Below are 23,848 nucleotides of genomic sequence, written 5' to 3'. Positions count from 1 at the left end.
CAACTGGACTTATGCGACTCGTTTTAACCCCATGAATCGATTTCTTTCACTCGGACTTGAGCCCCTGCAAGTATTTCAGACGCCAATTTCAATGATCCTTGACTGCGCCGATCTTAGCCACCACTTCTAGTTAACACCCTACCTTACCCCAAGTAAAACCTGCCCAATGTTTACACCGTTTGACCACCGTACGAGGCGTATTGACCGCACGAAGTTGGAGGACCAACGAACGGTGATCTTGCCGTCCCGTTGTTAACGCTGTCAACCACCACCACCCCTGAGAAGCTCTTGACGTCTGGAGGAAAACCTTAGCCTTGGATGAGACGTTCGTGTAGCGACGGCAGCACTGTGGCGCATCGATTCCTCCAACCACATTCTTGGATTTCGTCACAAGTATGAAAATTGTTCCTTATACTTGGATCCACTTGCCTAAAAAATTTGGTGTAAATCGAAGTTGGTCAAAAAACTGAGTTTCTATTCACCAAAAACCGTAGCGTGGCTAACGGGCCAACTTTGTCCTTCTAGGAAAATTTCAATGTCCTAAGCCTTTATTCAAGGTTCGCTTGTTGGAACTTGATATGATGGTTCGATTATTCGAATTATGAGGCAATTATACTAGCATTCGGTTTTTTTAATTGACGCCAATCCGACTGTTGGATTGTCATTAAATTTAATAAGCATGCTAGTTATCAATTGACGGACCTTTAAGAAATTGTGGAACAGAAAACCCTGTGCTCATACCTTTTAGATTGAAGAATCTTAGATTATTGACATTCGTAGTAGATGAAAATTTGATCATTAGATTGTCACAAAATTATATTATGTGGTTATATGTAATATTTGAGGATCTTAGGAATTCATGAATCGGAAATCCGATGTATAGATCTTTCAGATTGAATTACGTAGGATTATTGACTATTCGTTAACCACATTGACCAGGAGTTGACTTTTGGTCAAAATGTACCGAATTGGAATGAATGTCTTATAATCAAACACGAGGTAAATATAAATCAACAACCAAATAGAAATTCGTAAAAATTGGAAAGAATAAAAATGCACATAGCATTTCGAACTCGGGACCTCTTTAATTTAAAAAAAAAAAAAAAAACAAACAGAAACAATCATTTTTGGTTAAACTTCTTAATCATTTGATCAACTTTTATAAATTTATACTCTTATGGACATAAATTCATAAAAATTGGAAAGTAAAAAAAATGCACATAGAGTTTTGAGTCAAGACCTTCTTGTAAATTTAAAAAGCAAAAACCAGCACTTCTAGTTAAACTGCTTGATCATTTGACCAAATTTTACAAATTTATACTCTTATGAAAAGGAATTCGTAAAAACTAGAAAAAAATTAAAAAGTCAATAAACGCACCTAACGTTTTAGACCCGAGACTTCCTCTTTAATTTTAAAGAGTAGAAACCACCACTCTAATTTTTTTGGGACCCTGGATAGCAGCCCAACCTGCCTTGGGCCAGAGCCAACCCTAGTTAAAATTTGGGCCATGGTTTAATGTAGCTAGAAAGGGTTGGCATTCAGCTTTTTGGTTCAACTAATTAGTTCGTAGCCTTAACCCATTTGAACCTAACTGAGTTAGTTGAAAATTTACTTGGAAATTGTTTTAGCATGCAATAGTCTACGGGTTCATTTGAAAGACTTTTAAAATGACTTACACCGCTTTTGCCGAAAATGTTTTTTGTGTTCCAAAAGCATTTAAAGTGCTTTCTGTAAGAAGCATCAATTACTTCTCATAGGAAGCATTTTAAGTAATTTTTCAAGATTTACTTGCATTTTTACTAAGGATTGGTTTCAAAAATATTTTTCACTAAAAGCGCCATCAGCCATTTTAAAAGTACTTCCAAATGAGCTTTGCATGTGATCCTCGGCTCCACATGTACTGATCACATTTTTGACCTTTGCACGTATGAAACTTGTTGTCATTAGGATTCATTGGTTTTTAACACTGTTCTAAAAATCCCTGCATAGGCTCAATTTAGGCGCTAGGCGGCTGGCCACCACCTCCATAAATGCTTAGGTGTTTGAAAATTAATAAATAGCGGTTAAACCTGCTGAGGTACCCGTCTAGGCACCCGCCTAGGTCGCGGCCCACTTAGAGACTGAAAATTGATACTTTCATTTTGCAATTTTTTTTCAATACATTGTAAAAAACTTGTTGCATACTTAAATGAACACACATTATATCCTGGTTGCCCATGTTTCATTATATTCTAATACTTCATAATATATATGTCATTCTATTTTGTAGTTTATGATGAAATTATATAATTTAAGTATAAGCAGACACTTATTTACACAAAATATAATAGATTTACTTAAATCCGCCTAGGCTTCGCCTAGTTGTCTAAGTGCTAGGCCCCAGCCAACTGCCCGACTAGTGCCTAGCGTATTTTAGAACCTTGGTTTTTCAAAATTTCACTTGTCTTGAAACCTGGTAAACGAGTCGTGTGTTTTTTTGTTCGTGCCGTTTTTGTGTCATATTCGTTATCTTAGCAGATTATATCGTGTCAAACCCATTATCTTAATGGATTCTTAATAGGTGACCCGATAACGACCCAACTCGTTAACGGGTTGTGTCGTTCATGTCGGGTTAATAGGTTATGCAAGAAATTGCATGCCTAATGTCTAGACTTGACAAATGGATCGTATTGGTGTTGTTTATGTGTCATACCTGTTATCTTGACAAGTTTTTAACATGTGACCTGATAATGACACAACTCGTTAATGAGTTGTGATAGGATTCTTACCACCTACAAAAGTAGGGGTAAAAAAAAAAAAACTTAAAATACTTGCAAGAGTATAAGGTAATTGTAGTATAAATGGCTCTAATAAGGTTGTTCTCCACATGAATTGGATGAATAATTTACATAAAAACCAAATCTTAATTAATTATTTAAAACAAAGTTTGACAAAATGTTGATTTTGTGATCTAAAAATATTAAAAATGAATTTAATTAAAAACAATTAAATAAATTGAGAAAGTAAACAAAAGAAAATAAAATAGTTTTGAAAATCTATTTAAGCACTAGGGTTCCGCCGTCACCTTAACAATCCTACGTAATTCTTCAAATTACTTACGAATTATACATGCATATTTTGAAAGTTAGATTTTCCTAAAGTATGCCTACTTGGACCCCTAACATAGAGCGTATATCAAACATGCAACCCGTTTGCGGTATTCATATCAAATCTAAACATGCATGACTCATTAAGTTTTATGAAAACCATTTGAAAAACCATACAACCCTTAAGATGTGGTATTCATCTTAAGTGAACTTGCACTTATTAACCACAAGAAGGCTTCATCAATTTCAGAGACAGCCCTCCACCAAAATTGCATCAAATTACTTTTCTAAACATCCGAATGGTAGCTAAGCATTAAGACAATTAGAGAGTATAACCGGTGATTAATAATTCAAACCTACATGCATAATATCACAAGCAAATTGAAAAGAAACTACATATTCTTGCTAAGTCTTGTGACCTCGCCCTAGCAAAAAGAAATTAGTTACGAACAATCATAAAACAAAATATTATTAAAAATAAGGATAGAAAACACCTTGATAGAGAAACACAAATCGTCAAAGCCTAGCAAAATTTTGATGTGTTCCTCCCCTTCTCTCCTTGAACCCTAATGGCTAAATAGCCTTATTTATACTACTAGAAAATAAAATCATTACTAGAAAAGTTCTTCTAAAAACTAGGAAACATAATAACTTAAGAGAAATTAGGAAACAGAATCTTAATCAAATATGGGAAATCTGTCCAGCCACAAATCAACCACATTTCTGGACCTTTAGGGCTTCAAAACAAGCGTAAAACCATTTGAATTAAAGCTTGAGATGTCTTGAACATAATTGCAGAAGGCCTCGAACTCAAAAGACATCATCTTGGACTCTAAAAAACCCACATACGCCAAAAACGTCACTTTGACAACATTGCACGCTACTACTTTGTTTCATTGCCATAAATAAACCGTTCGGTACAAAAATCTAAAACTTTGTACAATCAAGCTAAGAGACTCACAAACATTCTCCAATTAGAATCACTCCAAAATTCATCCGTTTGGTTACTTTTGCTCAAGAGGAAGTCGAATGTCCTCCATTGGAAATATACTTCAAAGTATCAAAATTCTAATAAAATAACTAATAAATTAATACTAAGATTAGGGTAAAATATATAATATAAAGTCGACTCATTAAGTTGACCCATAACCTGTTATTTTCATGTCATTTTATGTCTGATTAACAAGTTGTGTAAGAAATTGCGAGGCCTTGTGCCCTAAATTTTCCAAATTACATGTCCGCCGCACAATTAAAGTACAAATTCCACTTGTCTTGTGCTGCAAAATTTCCAACTAAGATCCAAAAAGTACTTGTTAAACTTCCCTGACAATACGAAGAAAATGTCTTTGAATCACTTCCAAGGGGTGGAGTCATTGGATTCTATTGCTATTGATATTGATATTAATGTAGTTTGTCTCCCAAATCACAATCCTATAATATGAGAGCACAAGTGGAAATTTCCTCTTCTTAATTTGGCAGTGTATAGGTTACGTGTTTGAATTAGTCTTATTGAACGATTCTTCTATTAGACCTTGATTCCATGAGGCTTAAGTGATTGAAACCATGCAGTCTATCTGCATTTTCCTCGTAATGACGTGGATGCGAGGACAGTAAAAGTTTGTGATAAGTTCCATATTTAAGGAGTTGTGTCATTGTAATGTAGCGTTTTTCTATTGTGAATGTATTCTCTTGTAAAAATCATATAATTTGTAAAAGAAATAACCGTATTCAGACATACTGAGATTTAGTTCTAATGATTCGTGAAAATACAAATTAACTATAACTTTTGTTTGTTAACATATTTTACATATCGTGATCAACTTTAATATATAGTCGAGTACCTATACTCAGCATGAATTTGATTCTCGCTCTCTACTTCTCTTAATAAAATCTAAACAATAAATATAATTATTTGAAGAACTGGAGAGTTTTCCAGTAATATTAGATTAGATATCTTTTACTTTTCGTATCGAATAAAATTTAGGGCCTGTAGTTTGAGTGAATAGAACAAACCTCGTTTATCATGTTCAACCTCACCCTGCCCCTTCGATCAAGTTGAGTACTAATCGTGACAATTATCAAGTTAAGTCAGCCTCAAGCATCATTGGTTGTATGACTTTACTACTATCGAAAGCGCGTACAATCGATCAGAATTGCAGAACGTAACACACGATGACCAATCATATGCTTCTTCCGGCTGACTAAACTTTTGAGTGTTAATATCGCCGTCTTTCATGGGGCACATGATAGGCACTGATATAATTATTTCAATTAATTTGGCTTTGAAATTTCTACAACATAAGTTATATTTTCTTAAATTTCCTGCTTTTGTGCATGATCTTATAAAACCAATAATATCATTTTTTTTTTATCACTGCAAGATTGCGCTTTTGTTTTCAATGTTGGAAAAAAAAATGTACACATATCATATTTTCCTCTGCACTAGCTAGAGAATTTCTCCAACTCGCTCTGGTTACATAAGATTTTACTTGGATGATTTAATGTGTATTTTTAAAACTACGACGGTTTTGCTATTAATCTTTTATATCGGAATCAAAAATCAATTTTAGAAATACAATTATAAATGAGAACAATAAATAAGAACAAAATGGATAAGCATTAGTAATGCAGGAGAAATTCTCAGTTGATTGTAACACTTTCACAAAGTGTTACCAATTTACTCGCATTAATAGCTAATACTAACACATTCGAAGAGTATTGACCAATTCCAAAACTATGGTCTGATTTCTTGTCCAACATTAGTTTTGCTTAAACTTCGGGGTCCCCTTTGTCATAAAGACAGTCTACCACTTATGCTTGACCAAACTACACAATTCAGAGACTAGTACACTTTTCGTCCATCCACTTGTAGAAGTTTTTGACCCGCCAGGTGATTTAACATTTGTGCACCACGTCTTCACCCAATTAACACTCCATTTGCCAGTAATCTCTCTTATTACATTATATGGCTTCTCTAATCTCTCTATATATACCTTTCAACCCCAGCTAACATGTTGCATAACTCCCTCCCTCCCTCTCTCTCTCTCTCTCTCTCTCTCCCAATAATGTTGAGTTCTTTGCTTTCTTTCTTCAGTAGGATCAAACCAATAGATGGCATGCTAGAACTTAGGAAACCCTACGTAAAGAATGTTGTATACATAGATGAGTTAATTAGTAACAAGCCCTTGTCGAGGAAGCAAAAAGTTAATGGCAGTTGCACTTACTATGGAAACTCGGAACCACTGATCAAGGAGGAGAGAGAAGATGGGAAAAGAGGGGGGATTAGAGTGAAAGTCAAGATGACAAAGCAAGAAGCGGCACGAATGCTTTCGAAGTGCAAAAATGGAGGCATTCTTGACTTCAAGGATGCAGCTCGTGAGCTTTCGCAGATTCCGACAGGTCGTATTACTGTTGAGTCGTCTCCGGCTAGCACTTTATGTGTTATAGGTCCAGTCCTGAAGAGCATCCCTGAAGAATTATGAGAGTTGTTTATTTGTAATTTTTAGTGTTTCTGTGTGAGTGCCCTCCTTTCTTGTCTTTCTCCTCCTTGCCGCCGGCCCTAGCTATGGCTAGGGTTGGTGGTAGTCCTCTTCTCCTTCTTTTTCTTTTCCCTTTTTCTTTTCTTCTCCTGCAGCTTCCTTTCTCCCTTGTTTTTTGTTTCAAACGTCCCTGTCCTCCAACCTCTTCTGCATCTGCGTTTACTGTGCTTAGGCCCTATTTCCATTATCCACTTCTTTCCACCTCTAAATCACTCCCTTTCCTTACCAATCGGCTGCTTCCTACATCGATCTCGTATTCTGGTTTGTTACCCATTTTTATTCACTGCGATTTCGTGCAGTTAAAACGCGATTTTTCGCGGTTCTTCGGGAAGGTGTGTAGAGCTCCGGGTCGGGTGTTTACACTACCTCCTTCCCTGTTGCTCGTGGGTTTCTTCCCACTGGTTTCTTTCTATGTGTGGTGGCAAACGATGTCGTGCTGATTGAAGGAGTTTGGAGTCTTCCCCTTAGTCTTTTTTGGGGCTCTGCACGGTTTGATTTCTGCTGTTTGCAAGAGATGCTGGTTTCTGGAGGCTGGAATGCAGCGGTCCGGTGGTGGTGCTGGTGGGAAGCTGCTAGGTTCTTCCAGTGTTTTCTTTGTTGGGCTCAAAAGTCTGTTTTGGGGTTTTCTTTTTGTTTCCTTTGGTGGCCCATATTTTGAGTGTGCATATTGTTGTTGGGCCTCCTTTCTTGTAATTATCTTGTGTTGGTATGAATTTTCCTTTCTCTCAAATTTTTTTTTCCCTGTACCTATAGCATTAAGGTAGGGGAGATTCGAACATAGAACCGTAAGTGTATGGGTAAACACTCTTAATTATGTCAAAGTAGTTATTTTATGGGGCTTTTGGATCTAGGTCCAAAAATATAGGTAGTTTTTGGGATTGAGTCCAGTTATCCAATTACATATTTTGATATCAATTTTGACCTTTCGAATAAAAATATTTAAATTCTTTAATTTTGGATCATTTATTCAATTTTTAAATTTTGAATATTTAAATACTCAAGCTAAAATATTATCTAGTAACCACCTACTATTTATGAAGAAAACAAAACCAATATAATCTAGTAACTACCTACCTATTGTATAGGAAGAAAAATGCTTTATACCTACAAAGCAGATATAATCTACCCGCAATACAAAAATAAACTACCTATTGTATTGGAAGAAAAATGCTGGGAACCTATATGGCAGAACATATAAATATAAATATGATATAATATACCTCCATTAAAGGCTCGAATTTGGAGGGAAGAACACAAAAATATCACCCGTGAAAAGAAGAGACAAAAAAAAGGAGGATTGATAGAGGGAATTGTTTGGAAGAAGGAAAAAATGAGGGATGAAACGGACTGGGGGTTGAGGTGATTATATGGCTATAACTAATCCTACAATTAAGGGATTAGTTAAACGACAAATAATCCCATAATTAAGAAATTTTGTGTATTTACAACAATTCGTAAGTCTAAGGGGTAAATATGGTACAAACCACAAACAAGTATACTTGGAATCTCAATTATTGGACCTATTTCAATGAAGTGGACTAATTCTACTAATGGCTCACAAAATTGGATCTATATCAAGTTATCCCTTATTTTATCAACCGTGGAATTACACTTGAAATTTGAACTTGCAATATCGATTTTAACAGACTCAGATCGTGTCCAGATCATTTCCGTGGGGATCCTCTTGACCGATTGATATCAACCGTTGATACAAATCCAACGGCCAAATTATTTTCACCTCCTTCTCTCTCTCTTCCCCCTTGACTCTTCTCCTTCTCCCTCACTTCGAAGCACCCACCACTGCCACACCCGCATCTTCTCAATCTTCTCAGCCCCAACCCACCCCAATTAAATTCCTTGTTAACTTTTGTATTTCTTATCTCTGAATCTTTAATTTTTGCAGTATGTTCAGTTGTATTTTTGTAGGTCCTTTAAATTGGGACTTTATTCAACAGGAAAATGAAGAATTTGAAGCAGGGGAGGTTGGGGTAGGAGAGAGTCGGAAAAGGTTGCTGGGTTGTGTAAGATGTGGAACTACAGTGGGAGGGTGGATGTCCAGAAAAAGATTTTGAAGTATATATACATCTATTGGAGATTAGCTTTAGAATTGGCTGAAATGGCTATTTCTTTAAGGGCCAGTAGAAGGATCCAACACTCGGTGGAAGACCATAGTCACGATCAGAATAAAAATGGAAGTTTTCTGGAGAAGTCTGGGATGTTGGTTCAAATTCAGTTCGTAACATGGTGGCGGTGGGTCGGATGCTTCGAAATGATGGAGAAAGAGGAGTTGAGGGAAGAGAGCAAGGGGAATAGAGAGTAGCGCGGAGAGAGAGAAAAGACGCGAAACTCATTTAGCCATTAGATTTGTATCAACATATGAGATTAATCAGTCAGGAGGATCCCCACGGGAATGATTCGGAGAGGATATGAGTCCGATTTTAACTGATCATGTAGGCTTAGGGCTGGTTTGGTATTGTTGTACGTTGAAAAAAAACTGTTTTTGCTGTACTGTGAGAATAAACTCATTTTTGCTGCTTCGCGTTTTCAGCTTTTTTCCACCCAAAACTGTGAAAATAAGCTGTTTTTAAGTGTTTACCAGACACCTATTTAAATTCAATTTTTTTATACCCACTTTTTATAAAATCACTTCACTACCAAACTAGTACTTAAGCAGTAAATACTATTTTCAAAATAATTAGTTTGCATAGTTTTTTGAATGGGCTTAATTTGATATTAATTGAGTTCAAAGTTTTACCCAACCATGGTTTGGGTAGGCAAATCAGTAAGACACATCTGTTGATTGGGCTTTGACCTTCAACGACTTGTCTTTGTGGGGGTGTCCAGCGATCAAAAGCCAACTAGCTACTGTTTTGTAATGTGAGAGGTTAAATAGGGGTTTGTGCTCAATGTTTATTTTTTATTTATTTTTTTAACCTCTCATTTAGCAGGACGGCTTGAACTAACTATTTCAATTAACTTGGACAAGTGTCATGGCCCGTGTTTGATGCATTGAAAAAACTGGGATGATCATGATATCTAATATAAAAAAATCCTTAAGTCCTGATCGTACAAGTTGGAACAACTTGTTCTTTCTTAATGTCTCGATTCAACGCCGAAAAATTTAATGTCTTTGAAATTATGAAATAAATCAAACTCCTAGTTAGTATCAGTTATTACTATTTGATAACTGAGTTTGTGGCTATTAAGTATATTCATTACTAGCAGAGCTATCGTATACTTTTCTCGGTGTTTTGGCTAAGATCCAAGTGTAGGTGACTTACATGAAGGCCACAGATTCCTTGAAATTTATGCGTGTCTACTTGCTACGTATGATTGATTAAATTGTTGAAATGGACTGCTCAACCACAAGTCTGTGCGGAATCAGTTAATGCCGGTGCCAAACTGGCAATAGTTTTGAGATATGTCAGTAGTCGTAATTCAACCGCCACATGCATTTTGCCTGCTTACTTCAACATACAGGGCCCCAAATATTAAGTTTGATTTGATTTATGATTGGAAGTTTGATGGAGTATTTGAATTTTAACTAGTTTTATCACCGACTATCTTCTCAGCCGTAACAGACTAACAGGTAATAGGAACCTTGAATTCAGTTCTTTTGGAGTGACTGTAATTCTAAGATAGAAAAACACACTTGAGAAATTCTGTAACCCCAAAATCAACCCAGGTAGCTCTTTCAAGGTTAATTCCAACTCTAAACCCTAAAATTAACTAAGAGAGCTCTCTCAGGGTTAATTTTAACAGGTATATATGACGAGGGGTTGGAAGAAGTGATTTGAACGGCAAGCGCCAAAGTTTTATTAGTGAATTTTGATTTTCCGATGTCTATTTTGAGCCCATAATATATTTTTCGAAAGTAAATGGCAAGATGAGTCCAACTCACTGCTTTCATGTGACAAAAGACCTTTTTTTGACGTTTTAACATCGTTTAATGGGTCAAAAATAAATTTCAAATTTATTGGGAGTTTTGAATAATTTGTAGAGTTAATTACAAAAAACTACCTCAACTATGGGTCAACTGACACTTTCATACCTCATCTTTTAAAATTGACAATGTCATACCTCATCTTACGAATTTGTGTCAATTTTATACCTTCCGTTAGCTTGGCCGTTTATTTCTCAGTTAAATGCTGACGTAGCTTGATCCGGGACCCATTTTTATTAAAAAATTAATAAAAAATTATTAAAAACAAAAAAAAATCATTTAATATTATTTAAATATTAAAATAATAAAGAAAAGTTATTTTTAAAAAAAAAAAAAAACCAATTTGTCCCTTCCCCCCCCTCTCTTCCTTCTCCCCATCTTCATCTTCTTCCCCTTTCTGCAACTACAACCCAGAAAAACATAAGAGGAAAAAAAAAAAAACCAATTTGTTTTCCCTGCTCCTCACCTCCTTTTCTCCCCACACCCACGCATCCAACCTCCCCACCTTCGCACCCCACCCTCTGCACCCAACCTCGCACCCAAAATGGGCGGCGGGGGCGCCCAGGGGGTGGGGGGGGGGGTGGGGGAATGGGTGTGGAGGGGAGAGGGTGGGTGCGAGGGGGGCGGACGAACTGGGTATTTTTTTTTTCTTCTCTCTTCTTCTTCGTCTGCAGGTTGGGTGGGTGGGTGAAGGGTTTCCCGTTGTTTTTTTTTTTCCTTCTCTCTTCTTCTTCTTCCCTCTTCTTCCTTCTTCTTCTTCTTCTTCTTCTGCAGGGGGACGAACTGAGTTTCCCATTGTTTTTTTTTTTTTTTTTGTTTCCTTCTTCTTCCTCCTTCTTTCTAGGTTGCAGGGGGTTGGGTTTGTGGTGGGGGGAGGGGGGATGAACTGGGTTTGATTTGGTTTGGGTTTTTTTTTTCTCTTCTTCTTCTTCTTCTTCTTCTTTCTCCTTCTTGTTTTCTGGGTTGCAGGAAGATGATGGGGAAGAGAGAGGGGGGAGATGCACGAAAGGAGAGGGAAGATGATGGCTAATGTTTTTTTTTTTTTTTATGTACTTTTTTATTATTATTTTAATATTTTAATAATATTAAATGATTTTTTTTGTTTTTAATAATTTTTTATTAATTTTTTAATAAAAGTGGGTCTCGGATCAAGCCACGTCAGCATTTAACTGAGAAATAAACGGCCAAGCTAACGGAAGGTATAACATTGACACAAATTCGTAAGATGAGGTATGACATTGTCAATTTTAAAAGATGAGGTATGAAAGTGTCATTTGACCCATAGTTGAGGTAGTTTTTTGTAATTAACTCTAATTTGTAATATTCCTTTTTAATTCCTTTTGCAACTAGAGTTTTCTCTAAGACTTTCTAACCGACTTTTAGGGTTGGCATTGATTCAACTTTCATCATATTATCAATTAAATGAGAGTTTTTCTCAATTCTTGGATTTCCAGAGTCATATCAAAGGAGACTCGTTCGTGAATCCTGAACCGAATACTTCTGTTGTGTCAATTGGTATCCGAGCCTCGGGTTTTTGATTCGATGGCAGAAGAGCGAGTTGCAATACCAAACCTAACAAGTTTTGAAGATGTGAGTCGAGAACTTGTTGCTATAGACGAGCGTTTGTATGAAACCACGCGCAATTCCGTTGATGAACCTTAACCAGATACTAGAAGATGGTAGGTAAAAAAATACAGAATTAACTTGACTCCTCGAAAGGATGAGGATGAATTCCCTCATACAACTTTATAGCCAATTCACGTAAGTCACTGCATATGATCTTAAAAGATTGTCTCTACAAAAAATTAATAAAATATAAGAACGTTTAGTCATCGAACTGTATAAAAATAGATGGTCGGAATCAGTAAAAGTATTACAAACCGTTTATCTATTTGATATTACTGATTGAATAAATACTTACTTTAATTAAATTTTTGCATAAATGATAATAATGATTTATAATATGTATGATTCCGATCATAAACAAGAATTTTTATTAACCGGCGAAATGAAATGAGAAATAATTTCTCCTCATTTTTTAAGGAGTCTCTATAAATATATCAACAATCTTGACAAGAAGACTATAAACCACTTTTCAACTTGAATTTATATGGATATCTCACAAACAACTTCAGGGCTCACCATTCCAGAAAAATTTTAATTACACAGTTGGGTCATCACCCACTTAAAAACCATAAAAACAAGTTGAAAATAGACAACCAAAAAGAAAAGGAAAGAGAGAAGATGAAGAAGAAGAAGAAGCAAAAGTCTGGAATATTCATAGACTCATCTATCCATCTCAATTACTTCAGGGCACTCCACGATGCTCTCCAAAGAAGGCTTCCACCCCTCAATAGCTTTGGCTCTACTTTTCTGGATCTCCTGCAAAACATCTTCCAAGTTCTTCCCTCCACTTTCTTTCAGCTGAAGCATCAACCACCCCAGCTCTTCTTTGGTCAACACGATCTTAACTCTTATGTTTCCATCTTTACCCAAAATGTTTTCTTTCACAAATCTACCTTCATTTTCTCTCTCATAGTCTTCTTGCTCATGCTGCTGCTGCTGCATTTCAATATGTTCTTGCTCCTGCTTTTGTGTGCATGTCTCCACACAATTTCCCATGATTAACCACCTTAATTCCTCTACAAGAAATTATAAAACTTTTTTGTTTTGTTTAAATCAAACCATGTAAAGCATTAGTTGGAAACAAGAGAACCACTATACATATAGTTGGTTCATGTGAAGGGAGACCATCTATTGATATAGGTGTGAAATCCAATAATTAAATAGGTACAAAGAAAAAGATTACCTACAATTGTTTTATTTATTCACGAGTGTTGATTCTTCTTACATAAAATATTGTGAGAAAATTATTTTCTCACTGCCCCTGTCATGTAAATATGTGTTTGTTCGTGATATTTTAAGGGACCATGATGTACAGCTAAGGCTCTCACGAGTCAATAACTATTGTCCGATATATTTTTAAAAATTCTATTTTTTTATTGTTTTTATAATACTTGGAACATATAATTTATTGTGTTTTGATTAAAAAACAATCAAAGAACATAATCATATGTCGCCCCCAAATTTCAGGCCGATTGATTCATTATTGTTTTTTTTTTCTTCATATAAAACAGTTGAAACTATACTTGTATTCACCAAATAATTGATTGAAAATTTTGAAAAATGTAAGATATATAGGATATACAACAAGAAGGAAAGAAAATACCATCTTTTGTAACGAAAAAAACCTCTTGGTCGAGAGACTAATTAGAATCTGATAATACGATACTTTGTTCAGGAGAAACTTTCGTATGTATCAAACGCATTACTGAATTTCTCTCTGTAAAAGTGTGGAATCTTAGATACCGACACATCAGAAGAACTTTACGTAAGAATTTTTGCTTGTTATTAATCTTGTTATTTTCTTCTCTTGTCAATTTCTTACTAGTGTAACAACAGTATCAATAATAGAAGTTTCATGTTCATATTAATAGAGACCCCATTCCCCGACATGTCACGGACATACAGGAAATCTGTAAACCTAACCTCCCTGCCCACCACCACGACGACAAGGTGCCAAAATTTACAGATATGCAGTCACAGGCGGTAGGTATGCGCCCTTTTTCATAAACTATCTAATACAGCTTTTGTTTTATGCATGGATATGGATGGTATATATTGCTGAAAATTATGCAGTCACCGACACCCTCTATATATTTCTACGATTTTGCCTAAGTCGTCTCAATTTCTTATTTACAATTTCTTTTATTTGTTGTCAACTGAAAATCATTTATCCCTTGCCAAAATTATGGCAATGCCTCCATTTTCTTGTTCCATCAAATTTTAGGGTTTAACCAGCACCATCCTCATTTTCGTGGAATCAATGTATCCCTAGTTCCAAATCTCCGATTCCGTCTTCCGTTAACCCAAAAGCAATCACGAGGATCTATTGAAAAATAACTAAACATGGTTTGATCGTGTAAATTTTACATGTAATTAATTTCTTTTTATTAGTAAATCACAGTTTAGAATTATTGACAACTTAATTTTTCTAAAAGTAATAATATATTTATATTTATTGAGAATGAGTCTCATATTGATGGGAGAAGAGACCTTGTATGGACTTATAAGATGTTATGCTACTCTCCATATTGCTAATTGGTTTTATAGTAGAACTCTAACTTTTTTCATGGTATCAAAGCAGGTTATCTCACGTTTGAAGCCAAACGGCCACACACGCTCCACTTCACCTCATTATGTTATCCACGTGTTAGGCTTGAAAATTCGCCATACATGAGGGGGTGTGTTGAGAATGAGTCCCACATTGATTGGAGAAGAGATCTTGCATAAGCTTATAAGAGATTAAGCTACTTCCCATATTATCAATTGGTTAATTTTATGGTGGAACCCTAATTTTCTCCAGTATTAAGGAGGTGAAGGAGACTGTAGAATAAATTATGATTTTGTAAAGGTATGAAACCGTAATTTGTGCAGAAGAAAGAAAGAATCCTTACAAGATAGGAGTGAAGCATATTTAATTTTCGGTACAATAATATATTTATATATCAAAGGGAATAAATTGATATTGAACTCATTATTTATAAGATTCATACCAAAACTTCTCATTTATAATTAAAAAGAAAATTATTAAACTGTAGCACTAAGTAAAAATATATTTAAAAAACATATATATATTTCCCTCCAACTCCCTGGACTTGATCTGTCTTCTATTTTTGTCCTTATCCCTTTTACTGTTCAAGACAAGTGGTCATCCGTCACCCCACTGAGGGAAAAGAAAAGAGAAAAGGAAAAGTTAAGTCCATTTTTTCATACCGTGCATGTGGTGTACCATAATTTACGTAGAAAAAGTCTTTCAAGAGATTTACCTAAATGAGATTTTGTTAAAATGAACAGTGACATGTTTGATGTGATCAACATTCGGTGGACAATGCAAATCACTTTACCCTTTATTCTTTGTGAAAGAAGAAAGAATTTCAAAGGCAGAACTAGAAAATCGTAAAGCAAGAAAATGATTACCATTTAGCTTTTGATTGAAGACATGCTGGTTTGCTATTGCTGTGGTTTAAAAAAAAGCTGCTTCTGCTATGCTGTGAGAATAAGCAGCTGTGAAATAAAGCAACATAATGTTTGGTAAACTTTTTTTGTAAAAGTGCTTTTGAAAAAAAAAAGCAGTATTATAGTGTTTGGTAAACTTTTATGTAAAACAGATGTGAAAAAGCCAGTTTTTCAAAGCTGGGTTTTGCAGCTTCTTTTTTTGGCTTTTTTTCACCCAAAACTGTGAAAAAAAGCTGAAGCTGAATGTTTACCGAACACAAAAACAGCTCTCAACTTTTTTTGATACCCACTTTTTTCAAAATCACTTCAGTACCAAATCAGGTCATAATTCGGTGAAAAAGGGAGCTTATATTCTTTTCAATGATAAAAGTAATCTTAATTTATTTTGTTAAAGGGAGGTTCAACTTTAGTCACTGTCTAAATACAGTGATATGCAGCGCAAATTTTGTAACAAACAGAAGAACAATGTCATCAGACTTCAGGAAAAAGTTACGTTTGAAATCAAAGACTACAGAACGTTGAATTGGGTCTGCAAATGAGGCGTAAGTCCCTTGCTAACTAATTAAGGATAAAGTTTTCACTATGCTTGGATTGTATGCAAGCTTCTCATCTACATAAATTAAGCATCTGTTGAAAACTTAAAGTAAACGCGGCACAGATGACGATGGTAATTGCACCAAAATAAAACGTACGAGTCATAACACGCATGAAAAGAAATTGACTTGCACAAAATGGAAGGTAATTTTGGAATAATTCATGTGAACAGTGATAGTTTTTTAACATAACTAGTTCACTAACAACCACAAACTATAAACTATATGTATCTTCCACAATATCTGATTAAAATTTCAAAGTTTGTAATTAAAAATACAAGATTTTCCTCCATTTAGGGTTAAAAAATAAAGAGAATTTCACTATCATAATTCAATGGTGCATTAGTCCACATTCAGACAGTCTCCATTGTTTAGGTAAGAAAATGATTACTTTTTATTATTTAATTATCAATTAAGACTCGATCAACTGTAAAATAAAAATTCACAACATGCATACAGTCATTTCCCTTTCTTAAGAGTAAGTCAAACCGTTGAGCAAAAGGTTCCATAACCCACAAAACTACCTCCAGCTCCCCAAGTTTTTGACTCCGTCAAACTGCCCAACCTTTTTTCGCAAAGCCTTGAGCCCGCTGGCGACGTCAGTTTTGATTTTGGTAACATAAGATTGAATTAGAGAAAGAATCATCTAAATTGAATTGTAGAAAGAATCATTTAGATTTTTTTTATCGATATTCCTGATTACTAATACTAATTAGGAAATCTCAATTAAACAAAATAAAAGAATGAATTCTTTCGCTATTATGGCAGGGTTTAGGGTTTAGGCACGTTACGGAGCAAACAAAGACCCCAGCCCTCTAGGGCACCCGAGGCAACGACTCTTTATGCCTATCGCCTTGGCCATTGGATTTCCAATGGTTTGATAAAATCCAACGGCAAAAAAATTTGAAAATTTCTAGTTTTGCCATGTGGCACAACTTGGGGTGTTTGATTTTCAAATGGGAAGGACATCAACGGGCATGGTAAATTCAAAGGTAAAAATAAATTTTTTTTACTACAACTCAATATTCATTCCCCACAACACAATTCAATATTTATTTTTACTACAATCTCTGTAAAACACAATTTATGATTTTATCTACATTAAGGGGGTCAGGGAGTGGACTAAGCCTTATAATGACATTGTCATAATAATGTAGTTCAACTTTGCTTTTGGCGAGAATTGAACTTAAGACAACTCACTTACAAGTAAAGGGGAATACTATTAAACCGTAGTACTAAGTGACTCCTTATACACACTTAACAAACTTACAAAGTTCACTACACTCACAAACAGCATACTTCAAATCAAACACACCAATAAAATGGGGAAAAAAAAGAAGAAAACACTTGTAAAGTTCACATGGAATTTTATTTCAAAAAGTAAACTTTACAAAGTTCACACTTAAACAGACTTATATATATATAGTCGTCATTACCCTTGCCCAAGCATGACGGGTGAAATTGCACAAAGACGATCACTTTTTAGAGGATAATTTACATGCCATTGCCCTCGTAATCCCAATGGGTGGTTCGGTATGGGATTCCAAACTGAAAATGGGATCCCGAATCCCCCACCAAAAATTTTCGAGATGAAAATTTGAAGACCAATCCCAAAATATTTTTGGTATTTTGGGATGGTTTGGTATTCCCAAATTTCATACAAATTAAAATAACAATCATTCATACCAAGTTAAATTAACATGCAATCAAAATAAAATAAGTAACAAACCCAAAAGCAAAAAAAATAAGTTACAAACCTAATATGTTCGAAAACTAACAATACAATTTCTCGATTTTGTGTTGAAGAAATAGACACATTTGTAGGAGGTTTGTAACGGCAAATGTGGTGATAAAAAGCTATGGTTACTACATTAGACCACACCAATTATATCGCTACTAGTAGTTAGCAACAATTCAAATGTATAATAATACATATATAAATATATAATATATATAAATAATATATATTATTTATTTTCGATTCGGAATGGGATCACTGAAAGATTGAATAGACAATACCGAATTCTGTACCGAAATTTCTAGATCGGTTAGGTATTTCATCCTGAAAATTTTGGAAATTTTGGTTTGAGATCGGGATTTTTTTGGTTTGGTTCGAAATTTTAGGGAATTTTTTTCCAACCCTAGTTGGACTAACTCTAAGGGAGAAAAAAAAAACTACTACTTTTGTCCCCTCTTGTTAAAAAGGTCTTTGACAAATTTGCAATTTACAAGGAGAATAGTTTCTGTCAAATCAGAAAATCACGGCCCCTAGATTTACCAAGTCGCCCCACACCAATATTTAAGTGTCACATAGGCTCTAAGAAGAATGCTACGAGGTCACAAGTCACACGTGAGCGTGGGTGATTCCGAGACGTTATTGCAGTATGATCACCACACTATATCAACGGCTAGGAATCACCCACGCGTGGCCGACTTTGTCACAACAGTTGTTGAGTCTTGCGCTTACTGTCATATACACATTCAGAGGATGCATAGCATGAAACCAACCAAGACTTAAAATTCTCCAGAATCGGTATATGATGCAGAAGCTTCGCTAACCAGGTATGGTTCCTACTATTTTTCTCACAAGATTTGATTCATTTGCTAGTTCTGCAGTCTAGTTTAGTTTCACATGCTTCATATACAATCATGTGATTACACAAAAGCACCCCGATGCATTCACCCGTGCGAAGCACACACCCGAAACTATGCATAATTAATGAACATTTCATACTGCGAAAAGTGGAAGGTAACTCATAGATTGCAACACAATGATACAAAATTATATGATCCAGTTGTGCCAATAGAAGCATTGCGTGTCTAGCAGTTGAAAAAAAGCACCTCAAATTAAACATCGTAATTTGTTAGAAGATAAGTCTGCAAGGTAGCAACACCGATACTAGTACAGCATTCTAATTTCGAACAGCCTAGCTACGTAGGCTTTTTAATGTTACTGAAACCAGGATTAACTCCAAAAGCAACCACACAAGGTTAATTTAACTAGTCCATATGACTGCAGTAAAGATCCAGTTATGAATCACTCTACACGCCTGCGTTTCTTTGCTAGATTCTCAAACATCTGGTGAACATCAGCAGAGGTGATTGTCTTCGATGGATCAAACGATCCCTGCAAAATTAGGTAACATAGTTTGATCAGAACTTAAAATGGTCTCTAATGTGATTTTAGATCATAAAGCAATGCTTGGAACAAAATTAAAGTTTATAGTCATCAAGGACATACCAGGAAAGAATGAAGCTCATCTTTCATGTCTGCAATGCCACTCAGAATCTCCATTTTCTCTACATGGCCAAGTTTATCGAGCATAGTCAACTCAGCCCCCTCCTGTTCCTGCAATTTTTCCTCTCTCTTCAGCTTTGCCATTTTCTCATACTCCATGATCGAGTCTTCCTTGTCAAGCAGAAACCTAATATGCTTCTGTACGTAAAACTCACTGCATTTTTCACACTTGCACAGTGCATCCCTCCAGTTTTTAGAAAGAAACATTGGTTTACACTCTAAAACAGGGGAAGCAACCACCAGATTAACTCCAAGAACACAAGTAACAGGTGGATTGGCATCTGTAGTGCATTGACCCGCATCTGTATTCTTCCCAGAATTTTCTCCATGTAGCAATCTATCCCCACCAGATACAGGTTCAGAAATGGTATTACAACTTTGAGAAATATCATTCTCTAGCTTTCTAGATCCACAAGCTAAAGGCATATTGCTCAAAACCTCTTTATCCTTGGCAGACTCGATGGGAGCATCCTTTTGTCTGCCAGATGCCAAGATGGTTTGATTGTATAGTCTGATAAAAGAGCAAACTGCTGAGCATCCCTTACAAATAAAATCCTCATAAAGTGGTTCACCTTCCTCATCTCTTGGAATCTGTAGTACATAAAGGGACAAGTAGAATGTCAGCAAAGTACTTTGGATAGAATATCGGCCATTTTGAAAATTGATAAAAAGTTGGGATGTGGCCTTAGCAATTGAGAGAGGTGAGATAATTTCTTTCCAACTATGTAGACTCTAACCGTATACAAACAGTCCGATAAGTCTCCATACTAAATTTCAATTTTTCATGAATGTCTAGATTCAAAGAAGCTAAAGACTTGGTGATCTGTACAACCATACTAAAATTATCATTACGTTGATCAACTTTTCTCCAGATTGATGGAGAACTGACTGATTAACTGATAAGGAACAGTATCAGAGTATAGCTCGTCAACAGAGATCAAATTACAATCAGGAGCATAGGGTGATCCCCAAAATATTAGATTCACTGTTTCTAATGATTAATCAGCAGAACAGTGAGAAATTGTGAGGCTCATCCAATGCTTCAAATTGCGACCTGCTCGTCAATATGAGTTTAGTTTATGTTACACCTAAAAATTGGCAGTTCAAAATGGCAGAGAGACCCAAAGCCCATCACCATTATACTAATTAAACCACTTGAACATGCCTTGCCTAATAGAATGAACATGCATAATGTCGAGATAACACCTACAACATAATACAAAAGAAGCGGAAAACAAGGCAAACATGTATCCCAAGCTACCAACCTCATCAGAAGAGTCAAGACCGATGTGTTCCTCATGGAACCAGTCTTCACACACACAGCATTGTATCATCTCTAATTGTTCTTCAACATCTGGATCAGGATAGGGGCGACTGCAGGTGCAGTATGATCCCTTGAAATTTTGATTGTAAGAATTTTCAATGTTTTCTACATCTTTATTGGGGGAAAGCTTGCAAAAGAACTCTCCAAATTTTGAATTTCCACAATCACATCTAAAATATCTTTTGGTCCACAGTTCTACAATCTGCTTCAAGTAACAATAATAGCCATCATTAGATTTAGGAAGATAAATCAAAGAAAATAACCTAGTCAAATAAAGCACAAATACATCAATGTATAATAATTTTGCACAATTGAAATTTAAAGCAATACATATAACAAACCAGGAATACTAGATCCCAAATTAACGTCATTTTCTCCAGCCCAAGAGGTAGAAACTATCAAGGTGACACAAAAATTGAACGGCCTTAGAATGGGGGAGCAAGAGCTACTAGGTTTGGGAAGAAAAAACAGAAATAAAACCAAAGGGTTCAACTTGAAAGGTATCTTTTGAGACTCAGAGGGTACGAGACAACCATCTAAGATGCTTTCCACCCCAGTCCAATAAACTCCACCGGTCTTGCTCCATATAATCTATGTTCCTCTCTATGTCTTAAATTTAAATCAATTCATATTCTATTAATAAGCTACTAACCATCTTTTTGTGTTTTTAGAACAAAATCTTTTTGTTTTGGTGAGAGAACAAAAATCTTTCAAGCCAATATGGAAACAAAGATTGCAAACCCTCTAAGGATATTCATCACTTCCCTCAGTCGACAAGGTCAATATAAGGTTCTTTCTCAGTTGGAGTGATTTGAATTGTGCAACTAGTTTGGTTATAAATAATAATCACATCACAAAACAAAAGAACCCGCTTTAATTTTATTGAGTTTGGATAATGGCTCACACTAGTAAAGATATCAAAATACCTCATGGCCATCATGGCAAGACAAGCTACAAGCTGTGCAAACTCCAGCATTCCCTTCTGGGGTGCAAGTCAGACATGAGAAAATTGCTTGCCTCTTCATATAACCATTATTATAGGTACACACCTTGCCTTCATCGCCTCCCAAAACCAAATCAGCTTCCTAAAAGTGATCAAACACCAAAAAGTTGGAAATAATAGAAAACATTAGTAACTCGTTATTTGTATTCTATTCAAATTTAAAATTACGAGACTACGAACAGAGACAAAGCAGTCCCGGACGATTTTTGCTCATGATCCTTGAACGATTTGTCTTGGCTCGTTGATTAAACAAATGTAAAAACAGGACGTTGTTTTGAAGCTCAATAGTTATATTAGCCCTATTGCAGAATCCATTGTCATTTAGATGAATCCTTCCTCATCATCTTGTTCTAGAGTACCACACATGATCATTGTTAACTTATTCAAGACTTGTGAACCAGGCTGTTCTGTGCCTAGCTATATCTCTAGAGAAGCTCTTAGATAAGTTACCAAGAGATCAAAATTATTAAACTTTACTAAATTGAGCTTGTTTACAACCTCAAAAGCAGCAATTCCTCGCAACTTAATCCCCCCTTACAAAGTTTATTGTCTTTAAAAATTGCCATTCTCAACATATACTTATTTTGTATTTACAAGAAACAAACATTCTTAAATTCATGATGAAAATACAATCTTTAATCTTTAAAGGACGACTCAATGGAAGAGAAGTTACACAACCCCTTAAGCCAATCGTTCCCTTGGGATCCGATGAGCCTATTATCACAAGTAACACAGAAAATCTACTCAATAATAAACACAATATTGTCTTCAAAATATCAGAAACACAAAAATGCTACATTTTTAACCATTTAATCACACTAATTAATTCCACAAGCCAATTGAACATGAAAAGATTAGTTATTAATTATGATCAAAGTGGCAAACCAGTTCCTGCTCCTCAACATCCTTAAGATACTCTTGGATCGAAACGGTGTGCTCAGCCTCATCCTCGAATGCACTGTCCATCTTCGCAAAGACAACCGATTGCTCCGGGCCAAAGCCTCTGCACCCAAAATTTAAAAGTAGAAATTAGTAGAAAATTAATCGACAATTACGTAATTGCAAAAAAAAGGACTAATTCGCAGTAGAACAGAAAGAACCCCAGATTTCGAAAAATAGGAAGTGGGATGTCGAGAAAAGTACCAATTTTTCGGGGGACGTGGATTAGAGCACTCAGAGATCGAATAGAATGGTGAAGCGGGTTGGGACTGAAGCACGGAAGAGGGGTTTCGGAGAGAGAATAGGAGAGAAATAGGGTTAGGGATTTTATTTCTGTTAAGGACCATAAGGACATTTTCCCGCCATATTGATCCCACTAAAAGGAGAATAGAGTACAGAGAATGGTGTTGCGTTTTTCACATGCCATTCCCTCCAAATATGTGAAATATCTATTTAATGATTGCCTTATTTTTCAATTTTTAAACTGACCAAAAAAAAAAAAACCTAAACCTCTAAACCTTTTAGTATTATTCTAAATTAGTTTCAATCTTTTTAAACAGTCAAAATAAGTACTCAACTTATTGAAAACGTCACATCCGTTAAGTCCCAGTTAATTTTCCATTAAATATACATGTGGCAACAATAGGTCTTACCTTTTGTTTTTAAGAAAACTAATGAAAATGACTTGAAACCTTTGAGTTTTAATGATAAAGACAAAATAAAGGGTAAAGTGAATGGTATCAAGAGCTTTTCGTTAAGGTTCCTTTTTTTTTTTTCTCTCTCTCTCTCTAAAAAAGGGGGACAACTGGTGGCAAACCACGATTATTTACCCTTTCTGAGGGCCGAGAAGACTTATAGAGACATTTCAGCCCTCTAGCCACAAGTATGGCTTCCACACCAGTAACGAGTTTCAAACCTGAGATCTCGATTTTTTAGTTTGGAGGAAGCCTCGCAATCCATTATTTATCACTTGGCCACCAGCTTGTAATTCAATAGGTCTTACTTTTTAGCTTAAATGGAAACTAAAATAACGATAAAAATAT

At 35.5% G+C, this 23,848-nt stretch overlaps 2 protein-coding genes across 3 annotated transcripts; both read right to left on the bottom strand.

Annotated features, from left to right (window-relative positions):
* Window positions 1-12,855: 12,855 nt before the first annotated feature.
* On the bottom strand, window positions 12,856-13,191 carry LOC103949330. Its single transcript, XM_009360449.1, has one exon. The coding sequence runs from the start codon at window positions 13,189-13,191 to the stop codon at window positions 12,856-12,858; it is 336 nt and encodes a 111-aa protein (XP_009358724.1).
* A 5,793-nt stretch (window positions 13,192-18,984) lies between these two features.
* LOC103949226 (putative E3 ubiquitin-protein ligase UBR7) lies at window positions 18,985-23,192 on the bottom strand. Of its 2 annotated transcripts, none has more exons than XM_009360327.3 (6): window positions 23,010-23,192; window positions 22,752-22,869; window positions 21,790-21,948; window positions 20,805-21,068; window positions 19,483-20,130; window positions 18,985-19,368 (listed from the first exon to the last, which is right to left on the bottom strand). In XM_009360327.3, exons 2-6 carry the CDS (start codon window positions 22,830-22,832, stop codon window positions 19,279-19,281), a joined length of 1,242 nt encoding a protein of 413 aa, XP_009358602.1. In that variant the 5' UTR covers window positions 22,833-22,869; window positions 23,010-23,192; the 3' UTR covers window positions 18,985-19,278. The 2 variants fall into 2 exon arrangements, with proteins under 2 accessions (XP_009358602.1, XP_009358603.1); XM_009360328.3 differs by having other exon boundaries at window positions 20,805-21,065; window positions 23,010-23,190.
* Window positions 23,193-23,848: the final 656 nt, after the last annotated feature.

The sequence above is a fragment of a genome, unplaced genomic scaffold (genome assembly GCF_019419815.1).
Source record: "Pyrus x bretschneideri cultivar Hongxiangsu unplaced genomic scaffold, Pyrus_bretschneideri_v1 Contig3, whole genome shotgun sequence".
NCBI classification, from domain to species: Eukaryota; Viridiplantae; Streptophyta; class Magnoliopsida; order Rosales; family Rosaceae; genus Pyrus; species Pyrus x bretschneideri.
This window is presented reverse-complemented; position numbering and strand designations above follow the sequence as displayed.